The 26,885-nt window shown below is 39.0% G+C and overlaps 2 protein-coding genes across 25 annotated transcripts in view; both read left to right on the forward strand.

The window, feature by feature from the left end:
- AFDN (afadin, adherens junction formation factor) overlaps nt 1-14,037 on the forward strand; it is a 115,937-nt gene extending 101,900 nt beyond the window's left edge. For 15 of the 24 annotated variants that reach the window (XM_088161429.1, XM_088161431.1, XM_088161437.1 and 12 more), the window contains 4 exons: nt 4,248-4,382; nt 6,535-6,826; nt 11,007-11,085; nt 11,865-14,037. In XM_088161429.1, the coding sequence (XP_088017555.1) occupies nt 4,248-4,382; nt 6,535-6,826; nt 11,007-11,085; nt 11,865-12,009 (651 nt within the window). In that variant the 3' untranslated portion in view covers nt 12,010-14,037. The remainder of the gene's footprint in view (nt 1-4,247; nt 4,383-6,534; nt 6,827-11,006; nt 11,086-11,864) is intronic. The other 9 variants (XM_088161432.1, XM_088161433.1, XM_088161439.1 and 6 more) reach the window with 2 other exon arrangements.
- A 4,461-nt stretch (nt 14,038-18,498) lies between these two features.
- The window catches only part of KIF25 (kinesin family member 25), a 41,874-nt gene continuing 33,487 nt past the window's right edge, over nt 18,499-26,885 (forward strand). The window contains exons 1-4 of the mRNA XM_014875714.2: nt 18,499-18,700; nt 19,468-19,533; nt 23,443-23,559; nt 25,452-25,590. Coding sequence (XP_014731200.2) covers nt 18,623-18,700; nt 19,468-19,533; nt 23,443-23,559; nt 25,452-25,590 — 400 coding nt within the window. The 5' untranslated portion in view covers nt 18,499-18,622. The remainder of the gene's footprint in view (nt 18,701-19,467; nt 19,534-23,442; nt 23,560-25,451; nt 25,591-26,885) is intronic.

A 26,885-nucleotide genomic window follows, 5' to 3' on the forward strand; every position in this document is an offset into this window, starting at 1 on the left:
GCAGACTTGATTTGTTTCTTGCAGCAGTGTTCTAACATAAAACTGTATCTGCTGTTTTGTGCAATTTTGTTTATAAAATCCTACTAATAACTTTGAATGAACAGGCTGTGAGGTAAGATTGCTTCCTTTTCCTTTCCCACCCATGCAGGTTTCAGAAGAGCTCTAAGAACACTTCCTTTCCAGTTTGAAGGGAAATTGTACTGAGATCCTAATAATGCAGCATACTTTTTCAGCACATGCTGACACTGTTGTTTGCAGGTGCTACGGGTGTTTGGTTTTGGCATTAACACAAAAATAGATTGTGAACTCAGAAATTACTTCCGAATTGTTATTTCCAAGTTGGTTGCATAAGCATGCAATTACTAAGTTACAATATAATTTCAACTGGTTAATACTATTCTCTTGTATCTAAAACATGACATGCTTTCAAACTGGAGCAGTAATTGCTATGACTCCAGCTAATTCTGTATTTTTTTGTACTCATTGGACATGGGAATATGGAAAAGGAGTTTCATAGTCTCCCAGAGCAGAAATACATCCCCTTCAAAGTTAGTTTCTGTTTAATTAGTGTACCAGTTTGAAAGAAAGGTGATGCTTGCAAGTCCTGTTAGTAAAATTTAATTTGTGCTGCTTGAAAAAACTGTAAATGTGTCGGTTCAAAATATTCATTTGGATATTCAGCACTGCCTTATGAAACAGAAAATCACCTTTTAAAATGCATACTTCAGGTAACTTATAAAATCTAAGGAGTTCAGTTTTGTATCTTTGTGTTACATGAGTGTTAAACAGTTTACAGCAGTGGAACAGGTGAAGCATTTTACCTTTCTGAATTAATGGACAAGCCAGGAGTAATGGATTTTTCAGACTTAGTATCTTATCAATATTTTTTTATCACTACATCTGTATTTTTTTGCTCAAACCTTGATTTCTGGAGCTGCAACTAGATAGATAAAGTACTTCCCCAAGCAGACTGCAAACATCTGGTTCTTTCTGCAACAGGAGGTTGGTTAAGGCAGATGGTATCATCAGCTTGAAAAATGGATTAGACAAATGCATAGGTATCACGCCTGCAAACAGCTACTCAGAGGATTACACAAGGCTGTACCAGCTGACATCTCGAGCAGTGTGCTAAAGGCCAGGCTCATGTACAGCTCTTCTTGCCATGGTCAGAGACAGCAGAATACTGGGCTAGATGCATGCATGGCCTGAATCAGTCGATGATTTATGATGTTCATAAATTTAGTTTAAAAAAAAGGCAGCAAGCTAATTCTGAAATAGTTGAATGCTACACCCAGTGTGTATACCGCTTTTTCATAATTTCATGATTTTTATCCCATTCATGTGACTTTTGAGACATAAACACATCTAAACAATGCCACTTCATATATCCAACTATTTTGTTTCTTAAAAAAACAAAAACCAGAAAAACTTTATCATATTTGATGCTTTTTTTGTATGTCTAGGGTGAGCATTGTTGTTAGCTGTTCTGCAAATGACACAGCTGAAGGAAGGTGATGAACAGTCAATACAAGAATTGTCAGCTTGGATAGTGTTTGTTCTTTAAATTCCTCAGGCCACTATGAGATCTGACCTAGCTTTTTAGCTGTCATTAAATACATATAAAATTAAGTTCTTCTAGAGCATCTTTTAGCAGTGCTTGGAGAAATTAACGTTGTCTGGAATTTGAGACTTCCTGGATTTGAGAATGGTCTGCCAGTCCTGTGGATATCTTAACATTCCTGCTAGGATCAGCCCACTGGCCCCATTACCAGGAGCAATAGCTCAGAATAAAGGTGGACTTCTTTACCCTCCTAGGTGTAGGAGTAGTGCTGCAAATGTATGCTGGTAGTAGGGAGACAAAGTTGGGTGGCTGAGTGAACAATTGGCACTTTGCAGTAGAGCTGGGTCAAAGCAGGGGAAAAGAATTGGTGCTTTGTGCTCAGCTGCTTTGCTCTGTTACAGCTGGGAGAATGCTCTTCTCATCACTCTGGCTCTACAAATTAGCTGTTCTTCCTTGTTAAAATATGAACACGTGGCTTTGGAGGAGATGTAGAAGTACAGTAAATCAGGTGAAAACATGACTTTTAAGCATGAGAAAAACTGATTGGGATAGAGAAACGTCCAATCAAAATACTCAACCTGGGAATCTTATAGCCCTCCCACTAGAAGTGGAATGCAAAGCTGATTTTCCTTTGCATCTTGAAAATTTGGGGTAAAGTTAGAACTGGATACTGTTGTACACACAGAATTACAGACACAAATGCCTGCAAGTGCTCTGACATACCTCATCATCACACTGCTCCCTGCCTCGGTCTGGAAATACTCCAAAGTAGAAACTAGTTACTGATCATAAAGAAATGAAATGTCATCTCTTAATAGTTGCTGTATTCTCACTTCTGCCTTCTAGATAATTTTTAGCCATTTTCCCATAGATATTATGTTTAGAATAGCCTCTGACGTGGATACATTGTCTTCACAATTCATATGATTCAGATGTTAGCAACAGTTCCCAAGTGGGCAGCTTGGTCACTTTTGCCTTCTTTCTTTAGTTATGATCAGAAGACAATTTAAAAAAACAGTCCTACTTTCTCTTTCATTTAGTAGGAAATTCTTTCTTGTTTAAATGCTTTTGAATAGGAGTATTTGCTGCTAAGCAGTAAGGCATCCATGCCATAACATGGGAGCAGTAATTGCCATGTTCAGGGTCTTTTTCCAAGTGTAATTGGGACAGGAATTTTCCTGTATTTTCTCACCATGCAGTTTTTGCTTGCCTTTTTTTCTTTTTTTTCCTAAGAGGAAATGACTTCTTTTGTATAAACTCTTGTGAATTACTAGCTGTCTTTCCTTTTGACAGCAATATTATCTCCTTTGCTAAAATAATGTCTTTCTATTAACTAAGACAAGAAGTCTTAATCCAAGCAGGGAGTTGGTTAACTATTCTGTTCCCTGCCCTACCATGCAAACTGAATTTGATCTTTATATTTGTTGTTTTCAGTTAGGAATGACAAAGTTTTAGCCTTAAATAAAGGGAATTTGCTTGGAAGTATCATCTTCTAGAATACATTCACCAAATTAGGGCCTAAATGAAATGAATTAATTTTGTTCTTTTAGCTTTCATGCTCAGAGATGAACAGTGGAGAGAAATAATTGTAAGAAAATCAGCCAAACTGTTTAGACTTTTTTATTAATTAATTGAGGAGGAAGATACTTACATGAAGGTTGTCCTCACAAAGATTTAATTTCTCTTTCTATCCTGTACTGCTTTGTGTCTTAGGAGTCTTTTTTTCTGTAAGTGAAATTGGATTGTAAAATAAAATCCACTAGTAGAAAAGTATCCCTGTTACATGCAGTTTATAGCAAGATCAAATAATTTGTTGATTTATATTAATAAGGATTTAAAAAAAATTGTGTGGAGGAAAAAAGTTACTTTAAAACATATGTTGCAGTAAGAAAATAATATATCATGTAGTGCAGTTAATTTCTACTTGTATTATTGTGCCAGTGGATCACTATCCATCAAGAGTTTCTATAGTTAGCTTTAAAGAATCATGCCAAGTTTGGATTGTGCTCAGTTTTCCTATCTGTGCAGCATCATATGCATATATGAACCAGTATTATCTGTTGGACATGAGTTCTTCTTGTGAGCTGTTTAATCCCAGTAGTCAAAAGTTTTCTTTCCTTCACTCTCTGCTTTTTCCAAAATACATCTGCTGCAGATACAGTGGGAGACTTTATTTATCTCCTGAGACTATTTGCAGATTTGCTGAATGAGCCTGTTACTTTAAATGGATTGACCCTTTGACTAATGAGTCATGATTTTCCGGTGCTTAAATTCTAATCCAGAATGAAAAAAACAGTTGACTGCTGGAGCTGTGGACTGTTGGTTCCAAGTATTTAATTTCACTTTACTGTACCTATGAGACCATGGTTGTTGAAGGTCTTTGGAACATGAGTCACCTCAGTCTTCTACTGGAGGTTCATACATGACTGCTAAAAATGTATCCCTGTGTAATTTGTACTTTTATGTATGTAGTTCTGTGCACCTCCATTTTGCTTTTTTTTTTTCCTGAGGGATTTTAGGCAATCCAGTGTAACAAAGCATACTCGTAATGGCTGGAAATTATATTGATGGATCTATAGTATAGCATTTTCTACTGAATGAGTTATTTTTAGATGCCAGTATTTGGTTACCTTTTTTTACCCGTCTTGCCCATGTGAGTGACCAATTAAATTTGCGTCTCTGTTAGTTACAGGATGAAGAACGCAGACGGCAGCAACAATTGGAAGAAATGCGGAAACGAGAAGCAGAAGACAGGGCCAGGCAGGAAGAAGAGCGCCGACAGCAAGAGGAGGAGCGGACCAGGAGAGAGGCTGAAGAAAAGGTTGTGGTCTTCTGAGTGCCACAGGGGTTCTTGTAGGCTTTCCTCTTCAGCCTGGCCAGTACCAGCTCAGTGTTGGGTCAGCAGGGTTTAAACACAGTAGCCATGGTGATAAGGATCATGGCCCAAGGCTTCAATTTGTCCAATCCAAACCAAAAAGGAATTAAACAAACAGCGCATTCCTGCTGTCTGGAGTTGACTGGTATTGCAGAAATAGTACTGCGGGCTTAGTGCCTGAAGGTTTTTTGCAGTGGCAAGGCTCTTAACTTCAGAGCCTTTCTGAAAATTATGGAAAAAATGAGGTATTTCCTGTTTCCCTTCAGCTTCCAACATAAGTTGCATACCTTCTTTCTTATCATGGCTCATTTAGTGCTGTTGGGTTTTCCTATGTCCCAGAGATGGCACTCTAGATATTTCTGCAGTATTTTTAAATATACATACAGAGAGAAGTATGAAATACAGTGGAGCAGTGATGAATATTCCATATTGGTCTTTATGTTTGGACTGTAGGAGGGAATTGGTTTCTAGAAAGCAAGTAAATAATTTCAGCAGATAAGTGTGGAGTCAAATTATAAAAATTCAGGCTTGTGGATTCCTTTGAAACATTATACATGAATATGAGAAGCCTTATTGATAAAACTAGAAGACAAAGCAACTTATTTTACTCAGATGTTTCTAAAGACCTTCTCGTTCCTAGAGAAGGTAGTTGTCAATGACTTGAAAAAGAAGAAAGAAGGCTAGCTTTTCAAGTTGATCATCTTGGAAGATTTGAGCAAATAATTTTAAAAAGCCCCCAAACCGTAGATATATTTAGCTATGGTAATTTATTTTTCAAGCTTTGTTAAATTGTTTCCCATAAACGTTATGGATTGATGAGTGGAAGAGGTAATAATAAGAGAAAAGTGAGGAAAGTGTATATGGAGTGAGGAAAGTGTTTAAAAGTATACGTAGGGAGGTCAAAAAATGCATCCAAGAGAAAACAACTATGGCTTTCTTAACTTCTCACAATGATGCAACCAAATGATATTTGGATCACAGTTGAAAGTTTTCACTGACAGATGTTGACTGAGATACTTCTACCAACTCAACTCAGTACCATCAGTAAAGTGGCTTTAGAGAGTAGTGCAAGGAGATGAGTCTTTGCTGTAGATGAACAAGATCAGATCTATTTATTATTTTTTCAGGATAACTGACTCATTCTTGGACAGATAAGCAGATAAGGTGGATTTTTTTAAACATGTGGATTAAAACCAGAAATGATGGTTATTCCAAATGTCATATATTCTCAGCAGAAGTTATACTATGCTTATACACAAAGGGTTTTGTAACATACATACAGTTCCCAAATACACCTCATTTGTTACCGAACTACTGAATAAATCCTTTTATTAATTTACAATGTGTCTGAGACAGGAGCTGAACAGAATTAAATGCTATTTAGTTTAAAAACAGAACAGTCTTTTAAAGAGGCAGAATACATAGAAGATATTTCAGGACCTTTTAAATGGTCAGTAACCTCATATAAATATCATTAGCATAGTTTTTGCTTTAAATGTTTTTTAACAGCATTTATTTGATCCAATTTTGGAAAAGTTCTTTGTGATCGATTTTTATGTGAAAGTGTTTATACTAGAAACTTTGTTAGGAGTCATCTAATCCAAGGCTCTGTTGGCTAATTTACATTGTATAAGCATGAAACAAAATTACAAAGTTCTGTTTTTAAGATGGTCGTTAATTTTAGTTATTTTCCTCTTCCACAGATTCTCTACAGCTTTAGTAAGTCTGCACCTTATTAACTGTAGTTACAGTTTGAGTAATAAATGTTGAAATGCCCTTAGTTTACACAGGCAATTCCCTTAGTGACTACAGGCAGTGGTAAATCTGTAAATAACAGCTACACTGTGTTATTGGATGGCTGCTGGTTTTTTGCAAATGTGACAGTTTGACCACTGGCCAAACACCAGTGCACCCATGAAAATCATTCACTCTTAGTGTTAAATAATCTTTGTGCAAGTCCATATAGATGCCCTGCTTATTGCTAGGAAATGAGACAAAAGAGATTGACGGAAGATATTTGTAGCTCAGTGATGGAAAGCTTAAATCTCGTGGCTTGAAATGTCTGACCACTGTGTTTCTGTTTCCTGTGGGCTTTCAGAGGCGCCAGGAAGAGGAGTATTACAGTCGCTTAGAGGCTGAAAGGCGCAGGCAGCACGATGAAGCTGAACGAAGATTGCTGGAACCTGACGAGCCTGGTCTGTACAGACCTCCGCTTCCACGGGAATATGAACTCCCATCCCCAACCCCTTCATCTAACGCTCCTCCTCCCCCACCTCAGCGAAACACCTCTTACCTCAAAACACAGGTCCTCTCCCCTGACACGATTTATACTGCCAAGTTTGTTGCATACAATGATGATGATGATGAGGAGGAGGATTCCAATCTAGCAGGTCAGGATAAGTACTCCAGCACAAGAAAATCTTATGGTGACTTTCCTCCTGCCACCCTTAAGCCACAGCAGCCCTCCCGCCAGCCTCGCCCAGTTTCAGATGGCATCTTTCTTTCCAACTCATTCCAGTCATCTTCTGTCAATGCCAACAGTACTACTGTCAAAAAAAGCCAGCCCCCGCCCCCATCAAACAAACCAAGTTTCATCCATGCCAGCAGCTCTAAAGGTAGAAACAATGAAATTAGTCATCTCTACAAAACTATCCTCATATTTTCAACTCCAGTGCTCTAGATTCAATCACTTGTTTTGTGATTTCTCCCTCCCTTAATCACTGTTTTCACTCTGGTAATCTAACTTAAATCCTGATATTAATATAAATCCTTAAATTTTTAATTATTTTGATCTTTCAAATTTTCTTGCTCTTTACCCAAACTTTTTAAAAGCAAAAATTCCATCTTTCATATATGAATCAGAAATGATTGTAACTGCTACTGAATCAGTTTGAAGTACTGTTGGTTTTGGCTTTCACTCTGTATCTTCAAGTGATTTGTTTTGTATGACTGACTGCTGTTTACTCAGGGCATCTGGAAGTGCACCTTTCTTGAACACAGGAAACCTCTCCTAATGGGTTCATGGACAGAACTTACCTTCTGCTTTTTTATTGGTACCAGGGTTCTCTCTCTTTTAATAGTGTGTGCAAATGGCTTTAAAAATTACATTTTTAGACGTACTTCTTAAATACACAAGCACCAAGAGAAATACAGGTCTTGCAATTAGTTTCATGTATTAGGCACCATTCCTGAAGTTCTGGTTTCTACAGTGCAGTGTCCTTGCAGGGAGACAAAAATCTGAATTTCATCTTAGTACTGTTTGCTTTACTCGTTCCCTTCCCTTCTATACCTCTGTTTCTTTGACTTCTCATCTTGTTCTTGTATAAGGCCAAGCCCACCATAATGAAGTTTAATTTCAGTTAGAGCCCTAGCTGCCAGTAACCTCAGCACAATATTTTACCTGCAGAGTACTAGTTGAACTATATTCCTGAATTCAAAGCTAATTCAATCCAAAGTTTGGGGTTTTTTTTAAAGTGCTGCTGTATAAGAGAAATCTTGTATACTTGACTCTTTGAGTATGTCTCACTCTGATAAGATTGAACTTTATTCATACAATACTTAGTCTTTAAGCAGCAGCCTCTGTTGGTACTTCTCCATTTGTTTTCTTCTATATTCTTTTGAAGGTGGTGGCCATGGCATTCTCCTGGCGTATTCTTTTTACTTTTGCTGGAGGTTAACAAGTGCCTGACAACCAACTCTAGGTGATCAGTTCATCCTTCTGAAATGAAAAGGGCTGACACCCGAGATCCCAAGGGAGTTTATGCTGGTTTCTAGCTGAATGGTCAACTTTTTTGCTGGATTCAAGTCTCAGTGGCACAGGTGGAATCCTATAATATGTTATATCCCTTATCACTTTTTTGGCCACCAAACAAATGAGGAAAATCGCTCACTTGCTTTATTCAGCAGTGTGCCTTGGGCATAGGGAGGATATGAGCCTCCAAATAGGTTCTGTCTTAGAAGCACTTCTAATCCAGCTGCAATAGTATGTGAATCATCATATATGAGGCCACTGAGCTGCTTGTCCACATCCTTGACAGTTGAGGCTCAAGTCATCGTTTTCCAACAAGGAAAATTAACATCCTTTCCTTGGCAGGGCAAATTAGCTTCTGCTACAGTTGAACTGCTTCCAGTGCTGAAGAGAAGCTCTGCACAGTACTGCATAGTTTTTAATATTGCTGAAGGGACAGTTTAGCTCAGTTATAACTACTTTCCCACTGATGCAGTTGATGATTAGTAGTTCCACTGTTTGTAGTCAGCACAACACCCAGGTTGCATAAAAAAAGTATCCACAGTGATTCTCCTGTAAAGGCAGGGGAAGCCTTGTCATTTACGTTGGTGTTGCCTGTGAGATCTCAGGATGTAGTAGTCTCTGTGGTAATAGCCTTTCTTCTTCAAGCCCATCTGTCACTCCTGTCTGGCTCTATAATAGGTTCTGAATCTTAAAGGAAGGTGAGGGAAGGTTTTAGCTTTTCAATGTGCTTTCATTAGACTGGAGTATAAGTAAACGTTCTGGACACTACCTGCTGTGTACTACCATTATGCCTAACCATCGTGCATGTGAAGCCACTGGTAAACCCACAGCCAATTTTGTACCAGAAGGACTTCAGCTTTTGAACACCAGATATCACAAAGAATTAAGAATATTCTGAAATGGCAGACGTCCAACATGAAACATTGGTAGTGTATGTCTATACTGAATTTTTTTTCTTTCAAAGGACTTCCTTTTCTAGAAATTCTTATTTGAAACTGACTGTAATAAAGAATAAAATGTGCCTTCCATCACAGCACGTAAGCTTGCAAAAGCCCTTGCTTCCCTTCCCTATTTAGTACTTTGAAGGCTGTACATGTAATGAATTAAGCAACCCTAGAGCCATCAGTCACTAGTTGTCACCACCACTCTGCCTGCCTACCATTATCCACAACCCAGAATGCCATTTAGTATATAATTGCATTTCTAATCCTGTCTTCTGTTAATTTTAATTGAAAAATGAATCTCAGGAAAGTGAAACACTGGTATTGTGTGTGCACATCTGTTTTTCCTGGAAAACAATTGAAAGGACAATTTACAAAGATTTGGTTAGGGTTTTGGTAACAATTAAGGAATATTGTAATATGATGCTTCGCCTTTAATAGCCTAATTCATAAACCATACAACTAATTCTGAATACTCTTATTTCATAATTTTTAAAATAGCCTTGAGAACAGGTTAACTTCACTTGATTGCTCAAGCTTCTATGAAGACTGCCTGCGTAATGTACAAAGCCGTTTGCACAAAATGCAGAATTCACTGTGCAGTTTGACCATCTCCCATCTCGCTGACTCTGTTACATTCCTGTCCTTTACAGCTCTTTCCTGTTCTGAGTGTTAACTCTAGTAAACCATGCTTCTGCAAATTTTGCTCTCGTGCCTTCTTCCACTGGGTCTCTAAAGACCATTGGGTCTGTCAGCTCACCAAGGAAAAGGTCAACACCCAAATGAAAACCACTATCCTAATGCAAATGAAACTATAAACCACAGCTTGTGGATCCAGCCACAAGCTTTTCAAAGTAGGGAAGGCAGTACTTACAAGAATCTAAGACTCACAACTGAGAGGAAAAAATCTTGATATGCCTGGCATACCTAGTATGATTTGGTTTGCTGCAAATTTTTTGTGGAAAAAATTTGGCCTACAACACATTAGCTAAATTGTTTTGTGTATTCTAGCTTCATTCAGATTTTTTTCTGTATATTTCTGAGACATTAGATGTACCAGTGGAAGAAGCAAACATCTCCTTTTGTACCAAAGAAGGTTCACAAGACATAACATGTATGATACTGAGACCAGAACTGTCTGAACATAAATCTGAGTAATGTGCTGACACTTATTTTTACTCGTTTCTGACAGTTATTAAGAAAATATGGTCTTAAATATAAACTAAATTATTAAACTTCTGATTGGAAATAAAAGGTTTTGTCTTGTGGCCTTTACAAAGAATTAATATAATGTGTAAAACTTGTGTGTTACATCAACTTAAAGGTGCAGTGCTGTAAGAGTTACTTGAAACAAATTCAGGGATGGGAGGAAGGGGCCATCTTCTGAGTGATACTCTGTGCATACTGAGACTTAACAGAGACTAAAATTCTGATTCTACTGAATTGCAAAGATGGTATATAGTAATCTTTGCTTACTTTTAGCCTCAGAAAGAGAGGAGCTACAGCTAACTTAATTCCTGTGGAGTTTGTCACAGGATAATGAAGAGTGTTGCTCTTTCTGTTGATCTCCTTGAACAGCTTCTACAACAGTGTCTGTTGTACAATAAGCCATAATAAGATAAAGACTATGATTTGGCATGTGCTGGATAATCTAAACAAAATGGGTTTTGACTCAAAATTAGGTTATTTTAAGAGAGTTGGAATTTAATAGTACTGGGATTAAATATTCCAGAGGTCAGATGACCTCTGATTATTTATGATTCTCATTTGATATTGTCTCTTGAAAGAAGCACTGCACCTTTTTGAAGGAATACAGTATAAAACTTCTGTGTTGTAGCTGCAGTCCTTAAACTTACTACTTACTTATTTTTCCATAAGGAATAAATTCATACACTGGATCTACAGGAGCAGCTGCTGGGGAAGTTTATCGGGATCCAAGAGACAAAAGATCTAAAAGGTATACAGGAGTCCATTAACTTTTATAAACTGACTTGGCTAACTTCTGCAGTATTTTCTGTTGCCATCGTTGTGTCTCTGGGGGCTACTCAAGAGTTCTGCTGTTGGCTCTGTTATGGGTTACTGTAAAACACAACTAAGTTCTCTCCACAAGTCCATAGATGATCTGAAGCACTACTGAACAGGAATGAGTTTTGGCATTACAACTAAGTAAACAAAATGATCACTGTAAATTAGCAACTTCAATTGTTTTAGGTGTATTTATACATCTGAACAGTACCTCTCCAGTGAGATTCTTACCAAAGTTGTGATAAGCATAAATAATATAAGCTACGTATGTATCTCATACAGGCATGTATGAGCATACTGAAGGTGGGACAATACCATGTAGCATACTGAAGGTGGGACAATAAAAGCATTGTCTTCCAGTGCTTTTATTTAGAAATGTGCCATCACAGAAAAGCTTGCTAGTTTAGCCAAAGCAGTAATGCTGTGCTAATACAGGCAGACCCTTAGTTTATACCTGCCATTCATGTTGAAAATTGGCAAGCATTTCCTTTTATTATGACATGCAATAAATGGTCAAGTCATAAATTTCTCTTAAGTGATAGCACAATGTCAGAGTTAAAGGTGTATGTGAGGAACAAAACCTTTCAGAACACAGAATGGCAACTCCTTTAATGTAGTCAAAGAAGCTGTCATTACGTGTCATTAAAAATAATTATGTTTAAGGATCTTGCAGAAGAGGATTATAAAAAATACTTTTTGTTTTCTTTGCAGTCAAGATGCAGATTTACCTGGAGCACCAGAAAACTTGACGTTCAGGGAACGCCAGCGACTTTTTTCACAGGGTCAGGATGTATCCAATAAAGTAAAAGCTTCTAGGAAACTAATGGAACTGGAAAATGAGTTGAACACAAAATAAGATTAAAGCACCTTATCAGATCTAGCAGATGATCTCCAAATTGAGGGATTGAGATTGGGGGCACACTACTAAGTATGAACAGAAAATGAATGTTTTCTGAAAGGAGTGACTTTGATTCCTCTATATCTAAGACTGTTAATTAAGACTTAGAGATGTTGCAATAGCAAGAAAACTGATTACTTTGCCAGGAGCTTGTGGTTTATACAATGAAAGCACTGTAAATTTTTAAAGATACGAATCACGTGAAGGTAACTTTTTTCTGTTTTGGGGGTTAAGTTCTTTTGCACCAGACCAAGTAGCACTTGTCAAAGATAAGTTCTGTTTCCTGGTGTTTTACAGACACACTTTTGTTTTAGCTGCTGAGCAGAGAGAGTGAGAATAGCTTGAATTGCCTAAACTAAATTGTGCACTAGAAATTAGTATTTTAGGTTGTTTGACAAGAAGCCAATGTCTGGGCCACCTTAAATAAGGTTTCATATGCAAGTTTGACATACTGTATGGTGTTCACGGAAGGATCAGCATATCAATACAGATCTTACCATTACTTAGTATTGGCATAACACACATTCTCTAGATAGATTCTCTTGGAATAAAAATGTTTCTATTCCTATGTATTTGTTGGGTCTAAAACGGATGCCTAAGATTTTATCTGTAGTTAGGGAAAAGTCTTTGTTGATGCATCCCCACTGTATGTGCTTCAGACTTTGAAAATGTGACGATAACAACCTTTGGGTAACTGTTTCATTAAAAATTACATAAGCAATAGATAGTAGGCTACATTTAGTGGCCCTTCATCAGCTAGGACCAAAATGTTAGTAGTGCGTTAAAGGCAAGGGTTCCAGTTAGAAGGTGAGCAGAACACATGGGTATGTTTTCTGAGAAATTCAGATTAGAAGTTATTGGGCAATTAGGCCTGGAACATATTGATAAGTCTGTTATTATCAGTTCAGCAATAGTTGTTTTTTTTTCTATGGAGATGTGACTTGGCATATTAGAGAAGAAGACTGAAGTGTAAAGCATCAAATACAATACTGCAGTCTGGAAGTGGGAACGTTCACAAGGTCATTGACAGAGCTGGTGTGCTAGCAAGGAACCATCCCTGCTCACAGGAAGCAGTGCTAGCAAGCTCCTCTTCCATCTAGCTGGCTTTACTGACATCCTATTACTGTTGTACTGAAAGCCTTTTTGGCAGTTCAAGCTATTTTTACACACTGTTATAGCCTTATTTAATTTTAAATTGTTAATCTTTTTCCTCCCACTGTTTCCTCAGCTATGCTTACGTGGCTGATGATGTTGGGAATAAGGACCTCATCAGAGTCTTTCTCATTGTGTGATGTTAAGACAACATATATTGTGATTCCAAACAAATTTTCTATTTGACAAAGCCCTTTACTGGCTTTAGATGATTTTTTTTTCCTGTATCATATTGTTCTCTTATAAATATATATTTAGGGATTTGTGCACACTTCCAAATACAAAGGGGTAGACTTTCACTGCCTTAGGAAAGAAATCACTTTTAATAAGAGTTGTATGATAAATAAATGCAAGTTAATGAAAATTGGAGTGTAAATATTTTTTACGTATTTCAGGTTTCTTATTTGAAAGTGTGCTTTTACCGTTTCACCTGTTAAATATGAAGTAGAAGATTAAACTGGTTCAAAGTGTTAATGAAGGATCTGCATGCTTGCTACGTCTGTTCATCAGCAAAAGCAAGCCTCTCCCAATTTATCTTGAGAACACTAGCAGCCTTACAGTGACAAATTTTTCTTGAGGAAAAAAACTTATGCTGTGGCTGAATTACTGTTGCTGCTAGACTCTGAAAAAGGCTTAGCAAAAAAAATACCTATAACTTTCAGTTGAGTGGATTTGGCCGCTATTGGGCATTCGGGTCAAGTGTGAATATGTGTAAAAGTGCTTTTCATATTTGTCTGTGCATTATTTGAAAAAAACATCAAAACTGCTGTAGTTTCCCATTTCTACTGTATTTCACTTGCAACCTATTTTTAATAAAGTTTGTATTGTATTTAACTTTGCATTAAATGTTTTTTGTATTCTTATTTAATTTTGTATTCCTAACATTATCATAAACCAGAGGGGGTTTTAATATGTTTTGCCTTGCCTGTACTTTTAAAATGTATTTACGCGCAAAGTCAGTGTATCTCATATGAAAACCTCAAATTAATTTTACATGGAGAATCAACAGAGGCTGACGTTCACTAATCAGAGAGGAGAATTTCTTAGCCTAATGTTTGATACCCAGAGTGCTGAATTGAAGGAAGTGATTTTTACAGCTTAGCCAGCAATTTACAAATTAGTAAATATCAGTGGTGTCCATTTACAGACTAGTCACACTGTATTTGTATCTTCCTCAAGTTGTTTTTCTAACAGCAAATAGGAACCTAGAACATGGCATCTCTTGGAAAAGTAAATAGTGCAAGCAGAGTCTCCACTGGGATTGCTGTGGTTAAGGGGAGTCACTAGTTCAAACTGTGCTTGGGGAGGGAGTCAGACCCAAGTGAAGTGCTGTAGATGCCTTGTGCTGTAGCTATACATCTGCTGAAGATGGGATTGAGAGCCATCTATAACCTCAAAAGAATTAAACTTTTAATTTTGAGTGTAGAATGTCTAGACTAGAAGAAAATGGAAACAATCCATTCCCCTTCTATATGTGAGTCCCTCAGTCTAAACAAGAGCCAGTACAAGCAAAAAGTGGTGTATTTGAGTCTGTAGTTGCTGCAGCTGCGAACTTTGTCGTAGAAACTTTTATTTCTAGACCAAACTACTCCAGGGGTTATGAAAGAGGAACTGTGTGTGATGTGCAGCAGTAGTAATACATTTTCAGTGGGAAAAGCATTTTGGGCTATGCCTTCAGGTCAGGTTTGCTCAGTGAGCACACAAGTATGATGCTGTTGGGCAGTGCAGCACCCGCTTTGCTTTAGGGATGTGAGCTGTCAGCCTTGGCAGCACAGCTCTTGGTGTTTTTACTGACGATGGCCTTTATGGTGATAACTCTGTGAAGTTACATTTGTATATGCAGTCAGATCTCTACAGTCAGATCTGTGTTAAATTGTCCCTTCTGCACCTATCATCCATATACACTGTTTTTCAACTCCTTTAGGTAATCTGTACTACAGTCTTGCTGGGGTTTGAAGAAAAGGCAGGGAAATGAAGATGTTGACAAAGTCCATAGTATGCATCCTGTTCCCTGAAATAAGCAGTATACTCGATCATACAGATTGCTGTTTGTATGTCAAGCAATGAGTACACAAGTAGCAGAATAAACAAGACTCTTCTTTACCTCCAATTCAATTAAATAACACAAAACATAGTGTTGGTAAAAAATGAGCTTCAGTAATAACAGTCTTAAAAGACATATAGTAATACATGTATGTGATGATAAGAATTGGCTCTTGTTAGTTTTTTGTCAAATGATACTGCTGTCTCAGGGTCAGTTACTGGCTCTGGGGACCAGAAGGCAAAGCCTCACAGGTTAAAAATTTGGAGTTGGCTTGACTTCTTTCCCAGCTGTAATGGCAGGTAAACTTAATGATACCACAGTGCAATACACCTGCCCAGAGAATGTCAGTTTATTGTTACTGTCAGGTGCTCAGAACTGAATTACAGTTCCCCAAAAATGTGCAATGAAATACTTAAAGCTTCACTAAATTATATTTACAGGCTGTGTGCAGTACAGCAGTCTCAAGTTATTATCTGCTAAGTGTGGAGAATGTCACTTCATAGAGGCAGTAGAAGACACAGGGACATACAGCAGAATCTCTCTGTGTTTGGCACAAGAGGGATAACAGCCTTCTCTCCTGGGCTTTTCCCCAAATGCTTCTCTACCCATTGTGTTTCTTGTTACTGCATTTAGGAATGTTGCAATGGACAACTCATCAGAAGTTTATGGAGCTAGGAGCTCTTAGGTCTTGTTGCTTCCACTGCTGGGGTTAAAGTGAAATGCATCAAAATTATTCAAGACAATGCTTACTTAATAGTATCCTAAGATTTGTAATCTCTTGAAAGATTTTATAATCCACATATGGTATTTCATTGGTGCTAAAATTAAGAGAGTTAAATGTGGATTTAGGTAGTTCCATTAAATTTCTGGCCCTGAAGTTCCACAGAAGGATCTGTAATACGGCAGGGCTTTGCATTTGCAGGGGACATACGGGATCAAGTTGGTAAAAGTTTGGGGAAAAAAGATTCTTCAAAGCAGAGAATCAGTGTAGAAGGATGTGCTGCAGTACAGTTTGGCAGCATTTCTAGAAGTTAGCTGAATATTGTAATTGTTTCTTGCTCAGGTCTCACCAACGGGCTGTTTCATTCCCTGCCCATCAAGCAACCTCTCGTAAGCTTTGGAAATAGAAAGAAGATCTCTAAGGAGATTTGCTGCTGTATGGTAAGTCACACATCATACTGAGATTTTTTTGTTTTTCTACTGATGGGACAATTTTCAGTACTACTTGACCTTCAGAGGTGCAAAGAGAAATTACTAAACAGGAGTAGTGGATGCTCAATTTTAGGTTACTACTTTAAGGAGTGACAGTCATTTAAGGATTGTCTATTACAGCCTACAGAAGCAAGACCCTTAATCTCATTAACAGATGTAAGGGAGAGATTAACCATTACACTTCAGAGGTGATCCTTCTGGGATGAAGCTGAGTTTTGCTGGAAAATAACGTTGTTCTGACTTGATTGCTGCTGCAGGATAAGCATTACATATAAAATCACAGCTCATTGTCAAGAACTGTGAGTCACACCCTGCAAGCAACTAAATCATCCTCCCCAAAATAGCTGATGTTGATTAAAATCCTGTCTGCCTTACTTAATGCCAACATCTTGTAATATCCACACCATTGCAGCACTTTTGAACTGTTTTTTAGCCTGCTTCCATTTGTCAGTTCTCATTTTTCAATCAGAACTAGTTGCAAGGAGGAACTGCTGAGTTACACTTTTGTGTGCCAAACCTAACTGCAACCGGCCAGATGGGTCTTTTTTTTCATCAGAGGCTATACATTGTAGCTATTTGTTGAAGATGCAGGATCCAAGAAAATGGTGGATAGAGCTGCACAGGGATGTTTGGTTTGGTCTGTGATAGATGGGCTGTATCTGTGTTCCTTAGCAAAGGAGCACTATCCGTTTTGTGCCAAACATGGAGGGGTTCACTGCTCTGAGTCTTTGGATTTTCTACTGCCCGCATGAGAGCACATTTGCCATGTTCAGGAGAGAGTAACTTGAGGCTGCTATTTTGCAGAACTGGATTCCTCTGTAATTATCATGTTGGTTTTGGTTTAAAAAAAAAAAAAAAGCAAACCTAAATAACTATAGTGCAAAAATAGCGCTATTTCCCACTTCCAAGAAGCTGACATGTCTGTATCTGGTATACTTACATATTTTAAAGCCAAATAGTATAATGACTGCTTTCAAGACCATATAAATCTTTCAGTGCAATACAATAGAGTACCAAGTTATGTCACTAGTGCATGTCACATTTTCACCTTGGAAACCTCAGTGTGAGACCCCCAGCTATAGCCTGGATTAATAGCTCCTGCCCTGGGCAGCTTCCAGGGAGTCCCACACCACCTGAACCCACAGGCTTTGTGTTTGTCCTACGACCAGACCTAATGCGGCCATGTTCACAGATACTAAGCAGACTCTGTGGTGCATCATCCAGCTCAGCACCAAAGCAAGGTCAGATACAGCTGCTTGCCCAGGGCTGGGTCTAAGTGGGGCTTGAGTAGTTCCAAGGGTGGAGACTCCATCATCTCTCGGGGTAGCCTGTGCCAGTGTCTGACTATCCTCTCACTCTCCTTAGACTCTTGCCTCCTGTCCTGGCCCCTGGGCACCGCAGAGCACACTCTCCCATCAGGTATTTGCACATACTGACTGGATCCCGCTCAGCCTTCCCTTCCTCCAGGCTCTGCTTCCCCCAGCACACTCTGATAGGAACAGATGTTCCTATCCCTTAATCTTCTTTGTGGCCCTTACAGCCTTAGCCCAAAGCACTCATCACCAACTGCTTAGAGGGGAAGTCCTGCAGCCGATATCAGAACTCTTAATTCTGTCCTTCTCCTCGCCCTTTGCCCTGATGTGAGGTTTGTGTCCCTGGGCCCAGGAACTGAGTAGCCTTACACCAGGCTGGAGAGCTCCAGGCTTTCCTTCTACTCCTGCATTCCTTGCCCTTATCCTTGGCCTTGGTCTCTGAGACCGGGATGCTGCAGGCGGAAGGATCCCCAGCCTTCATGGACAATGGGTAGGGACCCCTGAGGTCACTTGTCCCACGGGACGCTGCAGGCGGAGGGCTGCCCAGCACATCCGTATTCTGCTCAGCCTCCCTGCTGGGGGCGCTCTCCGTCACAGGCGCCTCCGTGGCCCCGCCCCATACCCGGTCCCCGCTCGCGGATTGGTTGGCCGCCGTGTCACTCAGAGGCGGGGCGTGGCTGGCAGGCTGTGGCGCTCGCTCAGCCAATCGCAGGGCGGAGAGGGGGCGGGCCCGTCGCCATGGCAGCCGCGCTACCGCCCCAGAAGCGTCTCGGGTTAAATCCCGGCCGGAGCTGGAGCCGGAGCTGGAGCCGGCGCCGTTCTCGCTCCGCCTCGGCGCGGGACGGGGAGGATGATGCGGCCGCGCCGCGGGCTCGACCCGGGCTCCGTGTGGGCGCAGCGCCTGCGGCAGCTGGAGCAGCGGTTGCGCGTGAGGGGGCGAAGGGCGGGGCCGGGGCGGGGCCGGGGCGGGGCCTGCGGGCGGGCACGTGCTGCGGGGCCGCGCCTCGGCCGCCGGGCGGGAGGGCCTGGAGGGCGCTCCCCAGCCCCGCTCCTTCCTGCGCGGAGATCCCGAATCCCGCGACGTGTGGGGGCTTGTTGGCCCCCCGCGGGTTGGAGGAGGCCGCTCCAGCGGGCGCTGGCATAGAAGTGGAGTGGCAGAGCAGTGCGCAGCTGTCCGTCCCTCCGGCCCCACTGCAGGGCACGGTGGGCCCTTAGCGCTCTCGGGACATTCCTGTGCTGAGGGAGCGTGCACACCGTCGAAGACCTCTAATAGTGCTGCCTTGGAAATGGAAACTAACGTGCTTATGTATAAATAAATAAAACAGCGCTTTTCGAATGACCACGGTTCTGGAAAATGCCAGGAAGAAGTGGTTTCACAAAGCAAAAGCGCTTTAAATTGTGTACCTATGCGTCCCTGCACATCCAAGCAACGTAACAGAAAAGATAGAAATAAAGGAATATTAAGAGGTTATCCTAATTTTGCGTGCTCATATACAAATATTGTTGTGATGAGGATATGAGGGTAGGTAGTCCGTTGATCTCAGAAGTTTGAGAAACGGCGGAATATGGTAATGCTTAATGAAATTATATTGCCTATCATAATGAAATGATGGCTATCATTATGAAATTATATTAATCGGACTCATATTTTTAAAATTTTCATTTTTGTGTATTTGAGTGGGTTTTCTTCCTTAGACCAAAGAAGAAAGAATAGTTGTCCTGGAAACTGAAAATGCTGTTCTTCATCTAAAACTTGCAGAGGTGACTTTTTATTTTTTCAAAAAGAATTCCTGTAGAAATAGAAAAAAAAGATACTCAAGTCTGCCTTCCTCTTTTCAGTTTTTGCCCTCTTTACCAGTTGGGAAGATCTATAAAGTGATTAAGGCTCAGCATCTCTTTCTTTTAAAAATCTTGAATTGTAGCAGTAATGACAGGCTGATTAAGTAACTAGAAGTCAGCTTGAATTTAAATACTTGCTATTGTGTTAAATCTAGAGAGCTGAACTGAGGGAATTACTCTGGAGGCATTAAATATGGACTATTTCTTCTTACAGGGAACATGTTTGTTCAAAAGACAGTGGCAGATTTTTCAGGAATACCTTTTAGACACAGTTGGGATGATGCTGTGAAAAGAATTGTTCAGAGAGTGCAGGAGAGACATTTCATTGGGAGTCGACTTACCAGGAATGCCCTGCTGTGTGTGTTTTTATAGTACTGGTATTGTTGCACGTGTGCCTTGTCACACAGCATACATCAACAATGCCCTCCTTGCCTTATATCCTTCTGCAGAAGTATAAATTATTTCTAGATCCTCACTGAAATAAGGAGCAGCCTGTGATAACGTTTGGGGCCTTCAAAGGCAAGATTTCAGAGATTAAAAGAATTTTGAATATAGATCTAGGCTGCTAGAGCAGAGCCAGCTGTGAGTATTAGTGGTAACACAAACTGTTGGCCAAGAGTTTCTAATCTGGACTGAAACATTAACTGGTTGGATGACCTCAGGGAAGTCCTTTGCCCTCCCTGTGGGTTTGCTAACACCCGTGGATAAAAGTGGCTTTAACATTTTTCGAAGTCTAACTGGAAACAGGTGGTATATCTGAAATGAGTTTTGCTAGGTATACAGAAGAACACAAGTTTATTCTGAAGAAATGTTTTTCTTGTCTTTGTTCTGATTTACAATATTTAAGTATTTCAGCTGATTATTTTTTATACTCACAAGCCCAAGAAAGAAATTATTCTAGTCAGTAAGGTATATCAGATGTAGGAAGGAGTTGCCTGTGTATTAGAGAATGAAGCCTTGTTTTTGAAATAGAGGACTGCTTCATTTTATTTAAAAATGTGCTAGAAAAATGGGTGCCTACAGACACACGAGGGGTGTGGGCAATGTTACCACCATCAGTCAGAAACAATTTCAAATGAAATCCTTTGCAATTAACCTTGCTCTGATGATTCTTGCACTGATTGAGGCAGTTATTTAAATACACTTAAGAAATTTGCCTCTTCTTGGTTAATTTGCCCCAGCAGCTGAAAATATGAGCTAAACTGACATCTATGAAATAGTTTTACCTTAATTGAAGACTCTCTATTAAAAGCAATGCTAATTGAAATTGGTATTATTTAAGGTTGTGCAGTATTGCACCATATGTCCTAATGTTGTACCAGCTATGCCCTTGACTGTCTATCCCTGATCCTTTGGATCTGCTGGGGAAGCTGCCTGAGTGATTGAGCTGTAACAAGTTCAGTCACGGGGACCAGGGTTAACAGAGGTCTCATTCTTAACTTGTAAAAGCTGATTGGATTCATTTTGGCTGGAGTGAGTTGGGAAGCTTTGGAGACAAACTTATGAGGGTTGCCATATATTAGGATTTGCAGTGTAAATGTTTGTCTATAGGTTGCATCAGTCTTATTAAAATGCTATTTTCTGCTATAGACCTCCCCTTACATACTTGAGACAGTGATGAATTTCAGCACTTCTCCTGTGTTCTGCTGTCGGGTATATTGTTATTCCAGCAGCATACTGGAGGGGTTGTTACTGATCATAGGAAGTCGGATTATTTCTAGGTAGATCTCCTTTTGCCCTGCTTTTTCCTGTTAGGAAGTCTGTTTATCTACCTACACAGCCCTTGTTTTTATTAGCAGTCTTTGAGGTCCTGACCTTGCAGCCTTCTTTACATAAAGCTAAGTCTGCCAGAATTGCAAAACTGAGATTTCACTTTGGAGAACACTATTGAGTAGTTTAGTTTCACTTCTGCTTATAGTAAAGCTGACTATAAAAATGTTTTAGTCCATTTTTTGCTTCTGCGCTCAAGCTCAGGTTTGTAAGTGCTGGCCTGTGAACAACTCTGGTGAATGTTAAAACTGTTTTAGTGGAGAGAGCCCCAAAATGAAGGCAATATTTGCAATAAAGATGAACTTGGTAGTGGAAGTGATGCAATGACAGTACCACCGACCCTTCTGCTTTTATCTGAGTGTTGAGAAATGTGGAGGGTCAAGGGGAATCTCTGCAGATGGTGCAGATTAGGTGCTAAAAGGTGTTTTAACTACCCTAAGCTTACTTAACAACAAGGCTTGAGTACTGCAATTGCTTATATACATATGATTAACTTTTCACATGTGATTAGAGATACTAATTCTAGTCCACTACTCATGTAGGTTTTTATGAAGCTGTTTGTAAATATTGCATCAGAGTAATGTGAGTCTTGAAAATCCTTAGATTTTCAGAGCGTGTAAACACTGTATTGAATCAGTCTCAATACCTGGGAGTTTAAAGCCTGTAACAATCTTAAAAAAAACCACCCTCTTCCTGCTATTTCTTGTAAGAATTTTTTATGTTAGTGCTAAGGTGGTGCGTTGTTGTACAGAGCTTCCACTTGCATGTGTAAATAGAAGATTCGTGCTTTGTGAAGGTGGAAAAGCCATATGAAAATTTTGCTTTGCTTTCGATAAGTGAAGTACTTTTGTTTTTTGAAAATACAATCTTTCTTTATCCTAACAGCTCCAGCATGTTGTACTGTTTTTACCGAAATTGCCTGTACTTAAACTGTAATTAAAAGTTTGCTTTTTAGCTATTGTTATCAGATGATTGGAATCGAATCAAATCCATTTTGTGAGTAGATTTAGCTCTTTCATGTCATTTGTTGTACTCTTCTATGCTTTGCTAATTTAAATAACAGGGAATTGCACTCACAGAATATATGGTGTTAATAAAGTAGGAAATAAATCTGTGCAAGAGACAAGTGCATTTCCAAAATAGAGGAAGAGGCAATTGGTACTGGTTAAGGAGTGATAGATGTCAGCATGTGGCAGGGAAAAACAGATGAAGAAGTTGCAGCTCATTTTAAGCACCAAGACTGTCAGAAAATTACAAAAATGTATTTTTAGTGTAATGCAGATTCTTCGATGTTGCAGACTTTCACAAGAAGTCTCTACCGAGATGACTCTTTTTGCATTCATGCCTGAAAATATTTAAAGTTGAATTATTTATATTTTCCTTTTGATTTCAACATATAAAAAAATTCCCAAGTTGGGAAAATTGCTTTTGCATAATAGGTAATTTTATATTGTTAGAAAGCATTCTTCTCCACAACCTTTAAAAATTGTTTTGGTTGCTGTGATCTCTGAAGACCCAGAGTAGGGCTTTGTTGGCCCAGCTTGGTACCATTGCAACTCGACTGATTGTAGTGGAGTTGGTGTTGTCAGGGGGCACAAAGCTGGGGGCTGTGCATTACCAGCTATTTCAGGACTTCAGCAGTTATCACGTCTATGTTTGCCTTTGTTCTGTTTCATGTCCTTCCACAGTGCTTTCTGCAATAGATCTAGTTTCCAGAGACACACAATCCAGCTGTGTAACCAGCCCTTTTCCCTAAGTGAAGGTGCAGTTTCAACCCTTTAGATCCACTTCAAGCATAAGTAAGAGAGTTTAGATACTGCAAAAGCATTTTAGTAATCTGGTGCTCAAGTTTACAACCCTAAGAAAGTAGAATTTTGTGATGTTGGCCTGTTACCATGAGGTGGTTCTTCACATGACTCAGAAAAAGGTAAAAGCAAAGAAATTAAGTATTGGCAACATCCTATGTAATCAGATAGCTAAATTACAAATATTTGCAGAGAAAAAGGGGACAGAATGCAATAGGAAACAGGAGTGTTTTATGTGATTTTTTTTTTTCAATAGTATCAAGGGTTGGCTGGAAGAAGCACTAAAGAAGTATTGCAGCTCTATGCTGCTCATGGCCAACAGATGAAATTACAGAGGAGTTCTGTTGTAACCCAGCTGCATGGAGCAATAAAGGTAAAGGCATTTAGTAATAATGTAGACATAATCAATGCCCTAAACATCTACATGCTCATCAAATATAGAAAACCCCAGAAAACGGTATGATATTGTGATATGAACCTGATCTGTGGCTTTATTGTATTCACAACAGAGGTTACAGAGAGGTGTAACAGTGATTTCATAGTGGTTTTGCCGTAATAGGCTGCAGAGTCAACTGAGAGGCTGGTAAAAGTGGATGCTCCTGAACTCCAAGATCTTACTATAGGGTGCTATTAATACCTGAGATGGATATTTTTGTAATCAAAACTTTACAATTCCCCATTTGACTGTAATACGGACATCCCTAAAAACAGTGATTGTGATATACTTTAACCGGGTAGGCAAATCCTTTTAAAAAACCATTTGGGAGCTCCACTGATTACTAGGGGTTTTCTGGCAAATCTCACAAGAAGAGTTGTTTGCTCTATGCTCATTCAGGTTTTAATTTTGCATATCCTAGTGCCAGTACCATAATATTTGCCTTTGTTGAAGTGCTTATTTGTGAAGTGACTCCACTGAGTAGTGAGTTCCTTTTAGAATCACTACCAAATACCAGCTTTTCTCAGGGCAGCACTGAATGCCTGCATAAAATGACTGACAAGTATCTCAGAAAAAAATCTGATTCTTAACAGACAGAAGAATGCAACTTAACTGTAGCATTGTTGGACTAAGTGATTGTTGTAGGTCCTGTCCAATTGAACTATACTGTTTTATTCTAATTACAGTGGTTCTGCTTTGTAAATTTTGTGGTGGTATTTTTTGTATTTTTGGTTAGCTAGAATGGCAAAACTGCTTGTGAGGCAATCCCAGTGGATTGAAGTAGCAAACTGTCAGATGTCAATGAATACTAGGAGCACTATGAATGAATACTAGAGAGCAAAGCTCTCTAAATAAAAGTCTAGAACAGTCATCCTATACCCACAATAACAAAAAAAAACCTCCTTCCCAATCACAGTGTGGCTTTTGAGAGTGAGAAATGCAATGATTTTGTTGCTTTAGTTTAGATTGCCTTTTTATTGTTGAAACTAATTAATTAATTCAAGGTCAATACACAGTTAGAAAAATAAAATGTCACAGAATATGTAACACTTTGTAACACAGGCTGACAATGAAATATCACAGTGTTTCTGTGACGTAAAATATTGTTAAATTCACCTTAGAGATGGCTTTAGATGTCCATTTCAGGACTTGGATATACAGAAGTTTACTTACCCTAAAATCAGGTCAATCTGCTTTTATTTAGGGGGACTTGTAAGTGAATATAGGCTGATTTTACAAATATTTAAAAGTTGCATCATGTATATTATGCTGAGTTACATCCATAATGCAAATACTTTTCTGAACAACATCAGTTTCTGATATTTTCAAAATACATCTGTTCTCATAGGATGACATAGAATTGGCCTATACAAGAAATGCCTTGAGCGAATCCTAGCAAATACCTCCTGATCAAAGTGTGGAAAATGAAAGTAGTAAGGGTTATATGGATCACAATTTTTCACTGCTAGTTCTGGATATGACTTAAAAGTAAACAGAGCCCACACGTGCTCACATACACTTATTTTTGTCTGAGGAAATAACAAGGAGACTTGATTATATCTGAAGCTGTGTTATGGTCAAAATAGGTATGATAAAATGATAAGGATCCATAAAGTCTTGTTGAAACTTTTAGGAAATTATATTGCTAAATGTTTTGCAGCATCCTTCTCTAAACATACTGAACGATACACTCCTGAAGGCTTCCTTCCATTAAGTGGAGGGTTTTTCCTGCCTGTGATATCTCACCATAATAATTTGGGATGTTATGTTGATTCTTCTTAACTGCTGGTTCTGTGTCTTTATAACATGTTTTTCTTCTTGCTGAGAAGAGGCTTAAGCAAGACCTGAAGAGCCTTCGTTCATTTGCTCTTGAGCTTTCAAAAGACTTTCAGCGTCAAAGCAAGACTTGTCTTTACCAAGTTCTGGCAGCAGTCCAGGGGATACAGCTGCAGAATGAAGCAATGCAAAGTAAGGCTCATTGCATTTAGGTTTCAAACATGTAACATCAACAATGTAATTGTTCAATGTTACTAACATTAAAAGGTTGAGTCTGATTTTTGAGAAACATGCCACTGAAATTGTAGCACTTGTTTCTTGTTTGACATTAAATCATCAAGGAGTTCTGAAGCATTAGAAGTACAAGTAACTCTGCAGAGGTTATGACTGATAATTTGGATTTGTCTTTTGTGTGGATTACAGTTGCTATTAGACTGCTTCTGAGTTGGCTCTGCTGTAACATTTTTAAACTGAAGTTCTCAGGCTTGTTATCTTGGCTATTTTAGAAGAGCTGAATAAAGAATGCATCGCTTTATAAAGCTGAAATTTGTCTGCTTTTGACTGTACCAGGGAAGGACTTGGCTGATTTCAGAGGTTTCTGAAAATACTTCCTGAAATTAGGATAGATTTGTTTTTTAACATTTCTGTGTATTAATCAGAAAAATATTACTTCAAAATCCAGTTGCATCTGCTAGACTGTAGATACTAAGAGTGCATGGACTGCTCCTTTGGAATTCAGGTACTTCCTTGTTCATGTATACATAGGAAAGAGAGCCAGTGGTGCACTCTGCCCTCATCACTGAGTATTAAGTGCATTGGTCCTATACCTGGATCCCATGGTGTGGATCTCTGCACCTGCTTTCAATATCCCTGATTCTGGTGAAGCTCCTACCAGGCCTGAGAATCACATGACACATGCAATGCTTAAATTATTTGATGGGTAGCAGCCTGGTGATCTACAACAAATATACACATTTACAATCAGGGACTCTTTGTGATGCTCTGATATCCATATGTTGCCGTTTAAAAAGGTATGTTCTCTTTCCTTGAATTATTTCATTTTGGGACTGATTTGATTCTGATGGGACTCCTCATGTCAATAGCAACAAACAACACTCTTGGTCATGGGTGTTTACAGAACTTATTCCTGTATGTTAAGTACTAAGTTATAATTAAAATTTATTTGATTACTGTATTATTTTTGTACAGAAAATGTTCCATCAAGGAAAAGACCTCAAAGTTGAAAATTAACTTTATCTAAAAAGTTAACTTTTCTCTTATTGAAGCAGGCAGCTAAATGAACCAATATGAGATTGAATTTGGCACTTGAGCTATTGTGGTGTAAATACATAATAAATGTTCCTTCGGAAATCTGGCAAAATTGTGTTGACTGTTCTAAATTTGCACTTCCTGGTGCATTGTTCTTTGAAATCATAAGCAGGAGAAGCTTCTCTAACTATAACAAAATAGCACGTTGGTACTTTGGT

This window comes from Sturnus vulgaris, chromosome 3 (assembly GCF_052056855.1).
Source record: "Sturnus vulgaris isolate bStuVul1 chromosome 3, bStuVul1.hap1, whole genome shotgun sequence".
Taxonomy (NCBI): domain Eukaryota; kingdom Metazoa; phylum Chordata; class Aves; order Passeriformes; family Sturnidae; genus Sturnus; species Sturnus vulgaris.